The sequence below is a fragment of the Pyxicephalus adspersus genome, chromosome 1, assembly GCF_032062135.1.
Source record: "Pyxicephalus adspersus chromosome 1, UCB_Pads_2.0, whole genome shotgun sequence".
NCBI classification, from domain to species: Eukaryota; Metazoa; Chordata; class Amphibia; order Anura; family Pyxicephalidae; genus Pyxicephalus; species Pyxicephalus adspersus.
The window spans coordinates 34,362,206-34,377,129 of NC_092858.1; the positions used below are offsets into that span (position 1 = coordinate 34,362,206).

General features: G+C 35.4%; 1 protein-coding gene across 1 annotated transcript; it reads left to right on the forward strand.

Annotated features, from left to right (window-relative positions):
• The first annotated feature begins 6,579 nt into the window (after positions 1–6,579).
• On the forward strand, positions 6,580–10,224 carry HOXC9 (homeobox C9). Its single transcript, XM_072398255.1, has 2 exons — positions 6,580–7,925; positions 9,470–10,224. The coding sequence occupies exons 1-2, from the start codon at positions 7,361–7,363 to the stop codon at positions 9,712–9,714; spliced, it is 810 nt and encodes a 269-aa protein (XP_072254356.1). The 5' UTR covers positions 6,580–7,360; the 3' UTR covers positions 9,715–10,224.
• The last annotated feature ends 4,700 nt before the right edge of the window (positions 10,225–14,924 follow it).

Below are 14,924 nucleotides of genomic sequence, written 5' to 3' on the forward strand. Positions count from 1 at the left end.
AGATAGTTGTTAAATAGGTAATTTCATGACATGCTTGAGGAAGTGGAAGGTTTTATGTAGAAATATAAGATTTCTTAGTAAGTCAGCAGGCATTCACAAGCCTGGGCATCTGTCTTAGGGTGCAATTGTATACTGAGTCCACCTTGACTGAAGAAGGGGTATCCTGTTACCATTTCAAAAACTTTCTCCTGATATGACCACGTTTTGCCAGAAACAACATGAATATGACATGTGAACTAACCGTGAGAGTTCCATTATTTTAGTGTGACCATTAATAAACTTTAAGCAGTTAGAAAAACAAAACCATGAGATGTCCATTTGTGCGCTGCAAGGGATTTTTACAGAACACATTTCGTTTTTTGGGGGGGTTTCATGAATGCAAACAAACTGCAAATAAAAACATGATTTGCGTAAAACACATTAGATACTTTAAATACAATTTTTTATCCAAATACACCTATATTGAGCATTATTTTTACTTTTTATAATGAAATCTGTATACCTGTATAAGAAAATAAAGTAGAAAAACACATAAAACATATCATGTAAAAATATATATATATATATTTATATTCAGATGATGTTTCGCTAGATTCACGCATGAAAAAATACAATATTTCTATATACCATAAGAACACACAATAATACATACACACAACATTTACACAACACATATGTATAAAAGGCGTAAATTATGATTCTGTATATTAGTACAAAATATTACATACGTGCTCAGAACAACCAATATGTAAAGTTAGTGTTTGTAAGTATTAAAGCATATTTTCGTTTGGTTTTTATATCGATTAATATACCCTCTTGCATTGCTTAATTATGAAACCCTGATTTTATCTCCATTTTACAAATCTCTACACACCTTCCAACACTGCATTTATTGATTTCTCTTTTTCCTTCCCTTATCATTGATTGAACCTCAGCAGTTGCTACATTATTCCACTTGATTTTTTTCCTTAATTGACTGATCATGTGGGTATACCCAGAAATAAGCATTTTTTCCTGTGTAGGGCGTCCATTTGTGTAGAATGCATTCTTTGTGCATATCCCCATTGACTAATCCGTGACGCTAAACTGACGCAGTGACTTTTTCTGCAGTGAGAGACACCTTTCCACATTCTCTTGGGATTCTGGGTAATGTTGTTACAGTGTGCAGCAATGTGGATACTGTGGTTGTAATAAAAATATTTTGCATTGCAGTAATGTTTCCTCGTAAAAATTGCCCATTCTTCATATTACAGTCATTCTCAAACGTGCGAAAGGTCTGAAGGCCTGCAGCCTACAATTCAGACTATTAGCATTTTTTTACAGTCTGCAGAGAGCTTCCTTAGGCATTGTGTATGATGCTTTCTTTGACCTGGGTAAATTGTTGCCTATACCTAAGCACAAATATGCGTTTGTTGCCCTTTTTTCTGCAAACTCGCCAGTGTAAGATTGCTTGGTCGTCCTTAATGGCTTATAGGTATACAATATCCTGGATTTTTGCTGAGGTCCTCTATAAAAAAAAAATAATACAAAAATGTGTTACAGGCTGATATTTGCATTAAAAAAATAGATCTCTCAGACTCTCAGGCGCCTACATACTTTTAAAACACATATTTGGCATTACAACGGAAAGAGGAATACCCAAAGGGCTCAATCCACAAAGCCAACACCAGGGATCAAAATCCTTTTTTTAGGTGGTAGTTATTTTAGAATAATACACGATTTGAAACCTTAAGTCACGTGTCCAAAATAGAGATGTGTTCTTTGAGCGTTGTGACTTACACAAACCTAACCTAAACATAATTAAATTAAGGATACACACACATATCATATATATATATATATATATATATATATAAAAAATCATATATATATATATATTCAAAAGCTAAATACACACAAACAATATAGATGCTGTTTGAGAAACATGCATGAATTATTTCACACTCTACATTAAAGAGAATAGCCTCCATGCATGATTACATTCTTGCAGATTCTATGTTTAAATAATTCTGGTAATTTGTGTAACTACTTAATGACACACACCACCCATCCCCCATAGGCCATCAAAATTCATAGAAGAATGTTGGAATATATATATTTATATATATATATATATATATATATATATATATATATAGCTATTATAGAATAAAGAACTTTGCAGGATAACACAGAGAATGCATCTCTTTTTCAAATTTGACAAGTGTGGATATATTGTTTACTTGCTGCCAGTTGTTATTGCTGATTGATTTAGCAGGGCTCAGCCCATTGAGAAATTTTCTCTAGATTTTACATGTTATTAGTCTTGACTGTGACTCATCACTGATAATGTGGAAGATTTCATAATTCTTCTGGCTCATACTGACTACAAGGACAATTTCAATTCAAGTGCATGGGGTTCCATTCAGACTTGTGATAGTTGTATAAAACAAAGCAGCATGATCTCTCCCTGCCAGAGCTGAGTGGGGGAAGACTACAGTCGGAGAGTGAGCCTCAAGAAAAGAGACTTTACAAATAAATTTGAAAGGGAACTTGGGGCCGTTAAGTAAATTGGTCCTAGGCTGTAATTGCTCGGAGGAATTTTTAGTACACCGGCCTCAACACCACTAAAATTAGTCTGGAATCCAAAGTCATTTCACATGAAAATTCCCTCTAGGGGACTTGAGCTTTTTACAGAAGCAGGTAGAGGCATTTTATGGCTGTAGTATTATCTCAAAATCTTCTGTGGTCTTTTTCCTTTGATAGTTGATGTCCTGTGTACTTCCTAACCCCATATAAACACTGCATTCTCTGTGTGTTGGAAAGCTCCAATCATTTCATTGTACTCATCTGCCTAAGTACTTTCTCACATATACATGCCATTCACTTCTCACACCAGGATTTGGTTCTTGCTAGAGACTAATGTTCAGGTTGTTTCCTGCATAGCAAACACTTTATCTTCCATCCATATGCTGATTCTGATTTCCTAAAATATGGATGTCTTGAAAGTGTATATAAGAGTTGTGATCCTGTATACAGTTTTACGCTTGACTGCAATCTACATCCAAGACAGATCATTGAACTAATTACATTAATTGTCCCCGTTTTCGGACAGAATAATAAGGGTATCAGAAGTTGTTGGTATTTAAATGCATATAAAAGTAGTCAAACTTTCACAGAACACTCAGGTCGTTACATATCACTGATCGCTGATAAATGAGTTCTAAGGTATTGTATGTTACATCCTCTGTAAACCATACCTGAGTTATATTTATATTATCAACCCTTCTAATTTATCTATATTTTACTGTTCATTATTCTATTCTAATATCATTTACAGTATGTGTTTCTTTCGTTCTTTCTTTCTTTCTTTCTTTCTTTCTTTCTTTTTATCATTCTATCTATCTATCTATCTATCTATCTATCTATCTATCTATCTATCAATCACATTTTCCTTTCCTCTATTTTCTCTCTCTGTTGCTATCTATCTATCTATCTATCTATCTATCTATCATAATGTTATCATTGATAACAATGTATCATTCTTTCTTTCTTTCTTTCTTTCTTTCTTTCTTTCTTTCTTTCTTTCTTTCTTTCTCTTTCTTTCTTTCTTTCTCATGCTATGTATCTATTTATGTATGTATGTATGTATGTATCTATCTCTATATGTATCCATCCCTCTCTTTCTTTATTAATCCTCCTATCTTCTAGATTTCTATCGTCTTTCAGCATTCGGGTATTTAGGTTCAGCTAACACACTCTGTTGTAGTCATTCTTGGCCTTCTTACATTCAGCAAAATAAATCAAAATCACATAGAGATACAATTTAAACAAAAGTAAGAAGATGGAGGACAATGTAACAACAAGTAGTACATTAAATGAAGTTATGACAGAATAGTAGACTGGCAGACAACACAAGGACATTTGCTACAGTGCTGGGACAACTGCTTAATTACCTTGATTATGCTGAGCGAGCTATGCGTCCGGACTGTGTTAACTGTTCAGCTGATATACCTATTTGTTTAAAATATTGCACTAAATATCCAAATAATGTCCAAAAATACAGATAAAAAAGAAAAATGTTTATGTATTAAACCGAACTTGACGGTGTTTATTGAACCATACCATGGAGACAGCCAAGCCACAAAATGGGTGTTTGGAGAGCGCATTTGTCTGTCTGTCAAGTATGGCGTGAATGTGTCTGCTGCATGCAGACCAACAGCCGATGATGGATAAACCAGATCACTCAGAGTCCTTTGGAAATCCCAGGGACAAAGGGTGCTATGGCTCCCATTAACAGGATATTATATTGAGGTGACTCTTTTCTCTCCCCACCCCATCTGCAATTTTCAGTGCTTCCCCGTGTAAACTCATAAAACCTGCAATGGGGAGGGAAAGGGGGCCTTCACTTGAATGAGTTTGCTTTTTATTCCTCCAGGCCTGTGTCTTCAGGACTGTCTTGGGTATTTTTTTTTTCTTACTCTCCAAGATGCTTGAACCATCCTTCAATTCCCACAGCAATTCTTCTTTTTTTTCCTAAAATAGTCTGCCATGAATCGAGCTCTCAGGATTCAGTTAGAAATATACATAATGTATACATCATATATTTGCTTAAGAAATAGATGTATAAAATCTTCCTGTGTGTTATTTATAGAGGCAAGTCAGAGAGGGAGTGAGTATGCACCATTTTAAACAGGACAGGCATTTCTACATGAGTAGACTAAGGAAGAAAGTTGTAATAAAATTTCAGGGGATCCCACATGGTAATAGAAGAGTCATCAAATTTCCAGTGCAGTTGTTTTTTTCTGCTGTAAAGGAAACCTGTATATGGCAAGTGAACTCAATAGCCAGCACAGAGCTAGGGAGAGACAACTGGACGTCTTGCTGTTCTTTGTAGGCCTGTAAGGAAACACAATTGGATATTGCATGTATGCAAAACAGCATTGAGAATAACGGGCAATGGATATACCCCTTAAGGAATTTTTCTGCAACCAACAGAGCTTGACAGAGTGAACATTAAGGTAATGTGATCCTTGTTCTATATTATAAAAATACATTTGTTTAGTATTAAGAACTTATTTTCAGTCTATGAGGCTCTGCAATGCAAATATGTTTGGATTTGTATGTTTTTGATATTGCTTGAGATTGATTGTCTGCACTCTTTTATCTGGATAATGTGAACATTCTGTATTTTACTATGCTAAGAGTTGTGCAAATCATTTTGCTCTATGTGGCTGGACTATTTTAAAATGCTTTGGTGTAAAAATACATTGCAATGATGAGAGATATACTGTGCTGTATTGGTGTGTTGTCTGCTGGTTTGGGGGGCATGCAATATGAAATGTGCTGATTTTAAAATATTGTCTGATATTTTAAATGCATTGAATTATTAGGTCGCATGATTTCTCTTGTGCTCCATGGTGTGTGATATAATGATATGTTTACAGCCCTGTCTACATGTGTGTACACAAGTTCTGTGTATCTTGAAATAATTACAAATAATAAGAATAGCATTAGCACGAATTATATTTAATAGCACATTCAGAGATGAGCAGGACATGTCTGCTAGTATATATATATATTGATATATAAAATTGAGATGATTTTTAATTCCTTGTGTAAATGCACATATAAAACAGGGAGGATACTAAGCAGTTACGAGGCTGAGTAATGAGTGGTAATATATTCCTTACTTCATATTGTTCTTTCATTTGCAACTTAACGAAGCTCCAATAATCCTTGCAATGACAGAGCGCAGGAAAAGATGCTGCTTATTTTTGGTGTTACACAGTGGGAATCGTATGAATTAATAACAGCATTTGTTGTAGCGAGTCAGCTGCTTGCCTTTATGTGCTATCTGTATGGATTAGAATGGCTTTGTAGTATCAGGGCACGCATTAAATATACATTTGATTATGTCTGTACAATTGTTTATCTGCTTTTTAAGGTGATTTTATTTTTCTTTGTTGCATGCGTTTGGCAAGAGGGGAGCTTCTGTGTGCAAATGTAAATCTTTCAGATTTCAGTATCTTCCCCATTAACTGTGTCTTCTTGCCCTGTGTGCTAAGATGTATCCAATGGCTATGCTTGGATAAAACAGGGTATAGCATATAGCAAAGCTCGGTAACGGATCTCTATTAGAGCATGATATAGAATCCGTCATTATTTACTGCAGCCTTGAATTTCCAGTGCAACAGTAAAAATGAGATTTATCAGCCATAAATGAAGCCCTTATGTCCATAATTTGGGGAAATAAAATAGGGTATTTCTAATAGAAAGGAAAGCACTCAGCCCACGATAACTGCCCACTTGTGTGTGTATTTGCTGCCCTTGCCGGGGTTCCTCAGCTCAATGTAAAGGAATTCCTATACACAATGAGAAGGGCTATTTATTGACAGGACCGGTGGCACTCAGAGTAGTTCCAGGACATAATTCTTATGAAAATCTTTGTACTTTGTCTTCTTCCTCCCTATAAAATGAATGGGAGAACTTGCTATAAGTTTTGTTTTTTTTACAGTTGAAATCCAACCTTACAGTTTTTTTTTAATGAACGACACGTTTATGAACAATCGAATGAGCCTCGTAAATTTTTTATTGAAGGACATAAAAACATCCAAGGCTCACCAGACGAATAGAGACATCCACTGAAAGATGGGAGTAGCTTAACAGTTTTATTCTGTTTAACTGTGTCTGTGTGAGTTGCTTTTTTCCCCCTTCTTCCAACTCAGGAGGGCTTCCACTTGCTTGATTTTCAATGCCTGCTGGTTTGTGAAGAATTTTACCAAGTGATACATTTTATAAGACACCACAGCCTGTTAAAAGAATAAGACAGCATTGTAAGCAAAAAAAACATAAAAGTGAAAGGGGCAGAATGTGAGTTTTATTTCAGTATAAATAGCAGGAAGCAGAATCCTCCTAAGTGATTATAAACGAAATCCAGAAATCATAATGTATTTGTAATGAAAAGCTATGTCTTGGACTGTACTATATATCCATGCTAGTATTCTGGCAGCATTACAGAGAAGAGACAGAGATGGATTGCGTCAAGAAATAGTCCCCTTCCTTCATTTTCACTTGCATCTAAAACCCACAATCCCTGCAAAAGTGGAGAAATGCATCAGACCTTAATGAGCTCCAGCAGGTCCTCTCCTTTGATTTTCACATGATTTCTTGTGTTTTATGGAAAGCAGACCGTTCTGTATTAAGGATAGAGGCAATGGGACCTGCGCATTGATCCACACTGTATTTTTTTTTTTGGGTAAATACAATCACGTGGGAGGCGAGAGCCAATGACAAGCATGAGAGGCTGAAAAAATAATTACCTGCCCTGATTGTTCTATGAGCAGATAAAAAGTACACATACAGTTCATACAATAATCTTATGAATGTAAAAGAAGGGGAAACAATGTCTGCGTCGGGTCCCATCAGCAACTATTATGTGGACTCTCTGATCAGCCATGAGAGTGAAGACCTCTTGGCTTCTAGGTTCCCCACCACTGGGGCTCACCCAGCAGCTGCAAGACCGACAGGATTAGTGCCGGACTGTGGAGATTTTCCTTCCTGCAGTTTTGCCCCGAAACCTGCAGTTTTTACCACCTCATGGGGTCCTGTGCACTCTCAGTCTTCTGTGGTCTACCATCCTTACAGCCACCACCAGCCACACTTGGGCACAGATGCCAGGTATATGCGCACTTGGCTGGAGCCCATCTCAGGGACCGTGTCATTCCCAGGGTTTGCAGCAAGCAGCAGGCACTACGGGCTCAAACCCGACGCCTTCCCCAGCAGAAGGGAGTGTGGCCCCGGCGATGGCCGCAGCTATCCGGATTACATGTATGGATCCCCCGGAGATCTCAGAGACAGGCCACCTCTGCACACCATTCCTTCCCCGGAATCTGAGGCCATCCTTTCTAGCAAACACAAAGAAGACAAATCTGAATTGGACCCGAGTAAGTTAAAGAGTCATTCTTGTTTACAACCGGACAGGGGGGGAGGAGGAGGAATTATAGCATTACTAGAATCCTCCATAAAATGAAATTACCTCCTTAGCAGGGCCCTGCCCTAAAACACAGCCTGCAGGAAGACGTGGCTGAATGGGAAAGGCACACAGAATAAAAGAAATAGGAAGGAATCTATTAGAGCAGGCAAGCATGGGTGCATTGCCTAGGAGTCATTTATTTCCCATGTGCAACGTGACACCCAGCCTGGGCTCATTTCAGACATAGATATATCCCTGTAATAGCTATGGATGGGGACAGCACTGCAGCTAACCCTAAATGCAATCAACCTGTCTGCTAAAAAAACACCTCTCTATTATTGTACATGCAAGCTGGAGTTCAGTTTCTAAAATCCAAGATCCCAGCAGATTCAATTCTAAAATGTCCTTGCAGGAACTGAGCTGCGTGGGACAATTGGGCATTTGAACAAACACTGTGGTTTTATGGCTGTGACCAGAGGAGATCAGATTCACACACAAAACTTCCTTGTGTCATCCTAAAAGTTAAACCTTCCTGGTCTCACAGTTAAGTTTAATAGACCCCCCTGTACCATTGATCTTTCATCAATGTGCCGATAACACAGTCCATTCCCTACACCAGACACCTGGCAGTCACACATTTTATTAGTAATGTTATAAACTTCTCTGCTATAAAACTTTAGATTATACAGTCCCTGATATGTAATTATATTAAGTAGTACACATGCACAGCAGCGTGTACCCTTGTTGATGGATTTATTACTGTATTAAAATAATTTCCACTTTAAGAAAATATTGTAGCAACTTAACAGGACGTTTAAGAGATCTGTAAAAGTGGGGAGTAGCAAAAATAATTAAATGGGCACATAAATAAAAATAAAAAATAAGACATCCCAGCAATCACATAGACTATTTTATGTGTGATCCTTATATTATTATCTGCAGGTAGAATTAGTAGAATAGTAGAATTACATAGTGCCCATAAATAATGTGATTATAAAGATGTATAGTTACTGCAGAAATGTATATTTAATGCAGGCACATTTCATTTATAAACAACTCCTATCACACTAGTCAAATACCAAAGAAATAAAAAAAGAAAACATACTGAAATGAAGAGCTATAGTTATTTATTTTAAGGCTGATTGGGTTAAAAGTCTTTAGAGGAAACAGGACTTGCTCCAGACTTTTATGGCCTTGAGAGAACACACAGTGTATTTTTATTATAGCTGGCTTACAATGGCTTCTGCTACTCATGTGCTAAATACCTTTAAGTGCCCACATCAATTTTAGCCACGAGAAACGTCTGCACACACAAGAAAAGTCTTCTCCTTACACATTCATTAAATAAATCAGTCCCCTGCAAGATTGGTGTTTGTAAAATGAAGGGATAAAAGATGTTACATGATTTCTTCCCTAAACTGCCCTGGTTAAGAGAAAAGTTAAATTACTAAATACATGTAATTAAATCTATTTAAATATTAACTTTTCATCTTTCTTCCTGCTTCCTTGCTGCAGATAACCCAGTGGCAAATTGGATTCATGCTCGATCTACGAGGAAGAAAAGGTGTCCTTATACAAAGTATCAGACTTTGGAATTAGAAAAAGAGTTTTTATTTAATATGTACCTAACCAGGGACCGGCGTTATGAAGTCGCCAGGGTTCTGAATCTTACTGAACGCCAGGTTAAAATTTGGTTTCAAAACAGAAGGATGAAAATGAAGAAAATGAACAAGGAAAAAACCGACAAAGACCAGCCCTAGACTCTTCTTAACACATCCTCTTATCAATAACCTCGTATAACAGATATGTGAAGAAAACATTTTGTTTCCCGTGGGCTCAAGCATTGTCTAATAATAAAAATAGACTTCTATTGACTATGAATGTGGACATCGGTGTTTAGATTAGATAATAAACACACACGCATTGTAAAAGCACATGCTTTTATAAAATGCAGATTTAAAAAAAATGTTTCTCTTCTCTGTCTATAAAGGAAAAAATAACAAAAAAACAAGAAAGTACTTGAATATTTTTTTTAGTATTTTATTTTGTAACTTATACTTATCCAGTGTTAATTTTTATTTGAAGAAGTTTGTGAGTGCATATTTTGTATAATTCAAATCGGAATCTACCAGTATGTTTTGTTATAGTATTGAAAGTCTCTTGGATGTATATATTTATGTATTTTATTCTTGTCACAAAGAAATGTTCAGTATTGTTCTGTTATGCCTGTAGAGCAGCTCTATGTAAATATAGAAGAGTGCACTATAAAACCTTTGTGTGTTTTGTGGTTCTATAAAAACCAAGTACAAAGAGAGAGATTAGATCAATGGGCCAAGAGCGGTAATAGCAAATATAAAGAGGTGAAATTTCATCTATATCAAATACATTTCATTAATTTGTGATCAGTAGTACTTACCATTTTATACAGGATCTTCCACAGAGCTAATTTCCCTCTTAATACTTCTTGAGTCTGTTTATTCCTGTAACTTACAAAGCATTATGTATATATTTTGTATTTTTGTAAGTCAGTATATTATAGCAGAAAGCATGTGAGAATATGCCTTCCATTGCCAGGAATGGCGCTAAATGCAGCCCTGAAAACATGATTTTAGAATAAAGCTGTATTTGTTTCATTTGCATCTGACTCCCAAGTTAGAATACATGACATGATTATTTATGGTCTCAGTCAAGAGAAATGTCAGGTTTGGACAATAATAGAGGGCCGCATTCCTAATTTAAGCTGCTTCCTGCTAGGGCTGCCTTGAGACTCCAGATCATTCCTTTTTTTATGGTAGGGTATCTTGTACATTTATTTTTGTTCAGTGATAGATCTAAAATGTATTGTTGCGAGTTTAAAACATAAACAGAAAAAGACTTGAAAAGAATCTACCTTTTACAGTGTTTTTAAAGATCTTTTTAGGCTTTATTGGCGTGTGAAAAGCTACTGGAATAATACAGTTAAATATTTTATAGGTAGAACACAGCCTGAAGGAAATGCACAAGTAGGCCAGCTCCATAATCCTAATGGCGGAGTATACAAGCAGACCATCAAACCTCGCATCAGCATTAGATACATCTTTGGCATTTGGATTTTTTTATTCCATGTGTGGAGATTCAAGTCTACTTTGCCAATAATAATTATAATTAAAAACACGTGCACATGAGGCATATAATAAATCTAAAAATATTTATTAGTGTATTATAAACTTAAAAGTCGCTGATTTTTTTAAAGATATTTTGGCAATAACACGAGTTAGAATAAAAAGCCTTTTTTTTTTTTTTAATTAGAGAATGCCATGGAGGAATGTAATAGAGAGCTGTAGAATGTTGCAATCTATAGTTCTCAGCCTTCCATTCTTGAATTGGTTGTCCAAGATCAAGAAGGGCCCCCGATCCGCATTATTATCATTCAAATATATCTCATGCCAAGGACAGATTTAGTGATCTTAGCAACCTTAGGATGCATAGCCGCTTCAACAAGCCAGCTCCTCTGTTTCTCTCAGTGGACTCCTTGGAATATAAATACATCCACTGACATTGTTTGGGGGGGGGGGATGTGTGGTGGGGAACAGCTTTTTGGTGAAAAAATTTGCTTTTTTAATGTAATACAAAAAAATATGCATCATATTGTAAAAAGGCATACACATGAACATATCTGGTATACACTTCCCACATTCTGCAAGGTTTGGCTAAAAGATGTGATCTAAGATGTCATTGTCACTTTGACAATTGATCAATCAGTTTAATGTCCCATGATGGGAAGTTTGTCTTTCAAAGGGAGAAAGACGAGAATAAAGAAGGAGATAGAGAGGGACAAAGGCAGAGGGATCAAGTACATCTTTGCATGTTACATTTTACACACTGTGTTTTTTTGCTGTACATTTGGGTAGGGTTGCTGCTATCTCTTGGCTTTTTTAGCTGTTTGTGGCACATATGTCGCCTTTCCGGATGGTATCATATAATCCAGGCCTTTGTAAGCGAGATAAAAAGGACAGGATGGTGCTGTTTTAGGGCAGGCACTAGGTATACTTCCGCAGAGAAATCCAGGGTTTACAACCTATGTGTCTCACTGCTGTATGCCATGAATGGAAGTGAACAAAACAAGAGCCCTGAGCTGGCTAGACGTCTGGCATTAATTGTTTTATGGTTTAAATAAGGTGCATACTCTGCTCTTTGAAACTGGATTATTGGAATGTTTTGTCTACAAGCAACAAACAGCCGACTTCAATACAAAGAAAAATGTTCAAACTGATAAATCTAAAAGCAGAGAGAGGTGTGCAACCTATCTGTTCAAAATAAGATTCTTTCAACAAGCTCGGCGATGATTGTACTGCCTTATACTGCCACTCATACCTTTACCCATTTCACTATGTATACATTATATTGTCGATGGGCCTACCTCTTATGCTGCATCTTCTAATCACCTAATTAAAAGTTAGAGAGATATAAACAACATGGCAATAAAGATAATAAAAAAAACAACTAAATATTTGAATATAAAGCTTGAGAAGGAGAAAGAAAAAAAGGAAGGAAGGAAGGAAGAGAGAGAGAGAGAGAGATAAAGAAAGAAAGAAAGAAAGAAAGAAAGAAAGAAAGAAAGACACTACACCATATATTTACTATATATATATATATATATATATAGAAAGAGAGAGAGAGAGAGAGTTTTGAGAGAGAGAGAGAGACAGAGAGAGAGGCACAAAAGTCTTTCTAAGTTAGTAAATGGTCTGATCAATATTCGAATATCACATTCACTCACATGAGCAATTACATAGCAACTGTCCTGTAACTACAAATTTATGATACAGATATAAATTAATATACGTTTTCCCAGTACTTATACACATTCCAATTTTACACATAGAAAACAAAGAGTATGAATCTTTTTGGACTAACATCCAAAAATATCAAATACATTCATACGCTCACCACACATACCACCACCCAAATTTATTTTTCTTATATATATATATATATATATATATATATATATGTATAAAATAAAAATAAGTAGTGACAGTATAAATACATTAAATTAATTTTAGAATTACACTTTAGGATGATTAATGTCCAGTATACTGTTATATATGTGAATAACCATACACATGCATAGTAACATCAAATAGTAATACTCTCTCTCTCTCTCTCCCCCCCCCCTCTCTCTCTCTCCATCCCTCCCTCTCTCCATAATATATATATATATATATATATATATATATATATATAGTAATTCTCATAAAAGTGGAAACCAAACCACTCAATGAGCTGACAGTGGTCACTCAGTAGAGTGTGTGAATATTTATTTAAAACGATCCAGTCATCCAGCCAATACAAAAAATATGGCTTTGATAATAAAACTATTTAATAATAAACTAATATATCTTTACTGTGTGAACATTCTCAGTACCTTAGTAAATCAGTCTCCTGATGTTCACTAGTGAATAAAGTGAAGATTTGTTCACTTTAATAATCTAGTCATAATGTGCAATCAAACAGTGTATATTAATTTCCCTGCTCATGATTGACTAATTAAAGTGACATGACTTTATTCAGTAGGTGACATAAGCATTCTCTACTACTTTAGTAAATTAACTCTAGTACATACACTAAGCTAGATAACATTGAGATGTCTTTGTTTATCTACCTTTCTAATGGCATGAATATTTTTAAAATCAGACAGAGAATTGCAATTAAGAAAATAATGACGACTGTTATAATATCCCACATTTAAGTGACATGAAAGAGATTAAAATAATTGAAATGTAGAGATTCGGGGGGGTGAGGGGGTGAGAGGGAGTGTCAGGAGGAGGGGCTTTTCTGTTATATTTAAATTGTAAAACATTTAATTATAGATACATGGCATATTAGCTTTAGCTTTAGGGATATACGAGATCTTTTCATTTTCTAAGATGAAAATATAAATTGAAAACAACTGTACATATCTGCATGTGATCCATACATATTTTTGTATATATATAAATCAGAGTAGAGCTTTAACTTCTGTGAGGAGTATGCTCTTAATTAATTTAAGCAGTCAAATACCGCCCTTAAATACTACGAAGCATTCCTATTGGAGAATTGATTATTTTGCATGGAAATATTTGGTAAACCTGGAGATCTGCTTTATAAACTTTTGACACATGGTGGCGCTGTTGCTCAAATTTTAAACAACTTTGGCCAATTAGAGTAGTATTGCATCCCATTACACCTTTGGGCCCCTACATGGCTGTTGGAAAACAAATCAAAACAAATACGTACAACATCCTTCACCCTGAATGGCGAATTAGCATGTAATATGTATAAGAGTGTTCACAAATTACAAGTGGGTCACCGTGATGATAGGCGAGTCTCACATCTAGTAATAACATGTGTTGATGGGAAACAGTCAAGTTGCAAATACAACTAATTAGTGAGTCATTGATCAGTCGATTGTACACTGACAGCGTTTATCATTTCTGCTGTTGTTTTGATAAGTAATTTTATTTATTTAATGATTATATACGATTGCTAGTCAGCACCACAATAGATAAAAAGCCATCCATTTAACTTGTACATAAGAGCCACCAAAAATTCACAGAAACTCAATGGTATGGAACTGGGCTGCCAATAGTGTCCCAGTAAAGAAAAGTCACAATAACTGCCATGTGATCTGAAATTATTATAATACACATTATTAAGGGGTTAAATATATATTGATTGGATGTGAAATTGTAAAATTTTTAAATTGCCTAAAAAATATATATATATATATATATATATATATATTGTGTGTGTGTGAGAATATTTGTGATGTGTTTATTTTTTGCACTGGTACAATATTTGAAATACTTACAATACTTGTAATAATTCATGTCAACACATTGTCTTCACTCCGAAGTATGCAATAGTAATATAGATACTTCAGTACTGCAGACAAATATGTTGCTGTATTTAATAAAAAGGTGACAACCTGTAGTTAGCTTTTTATAGA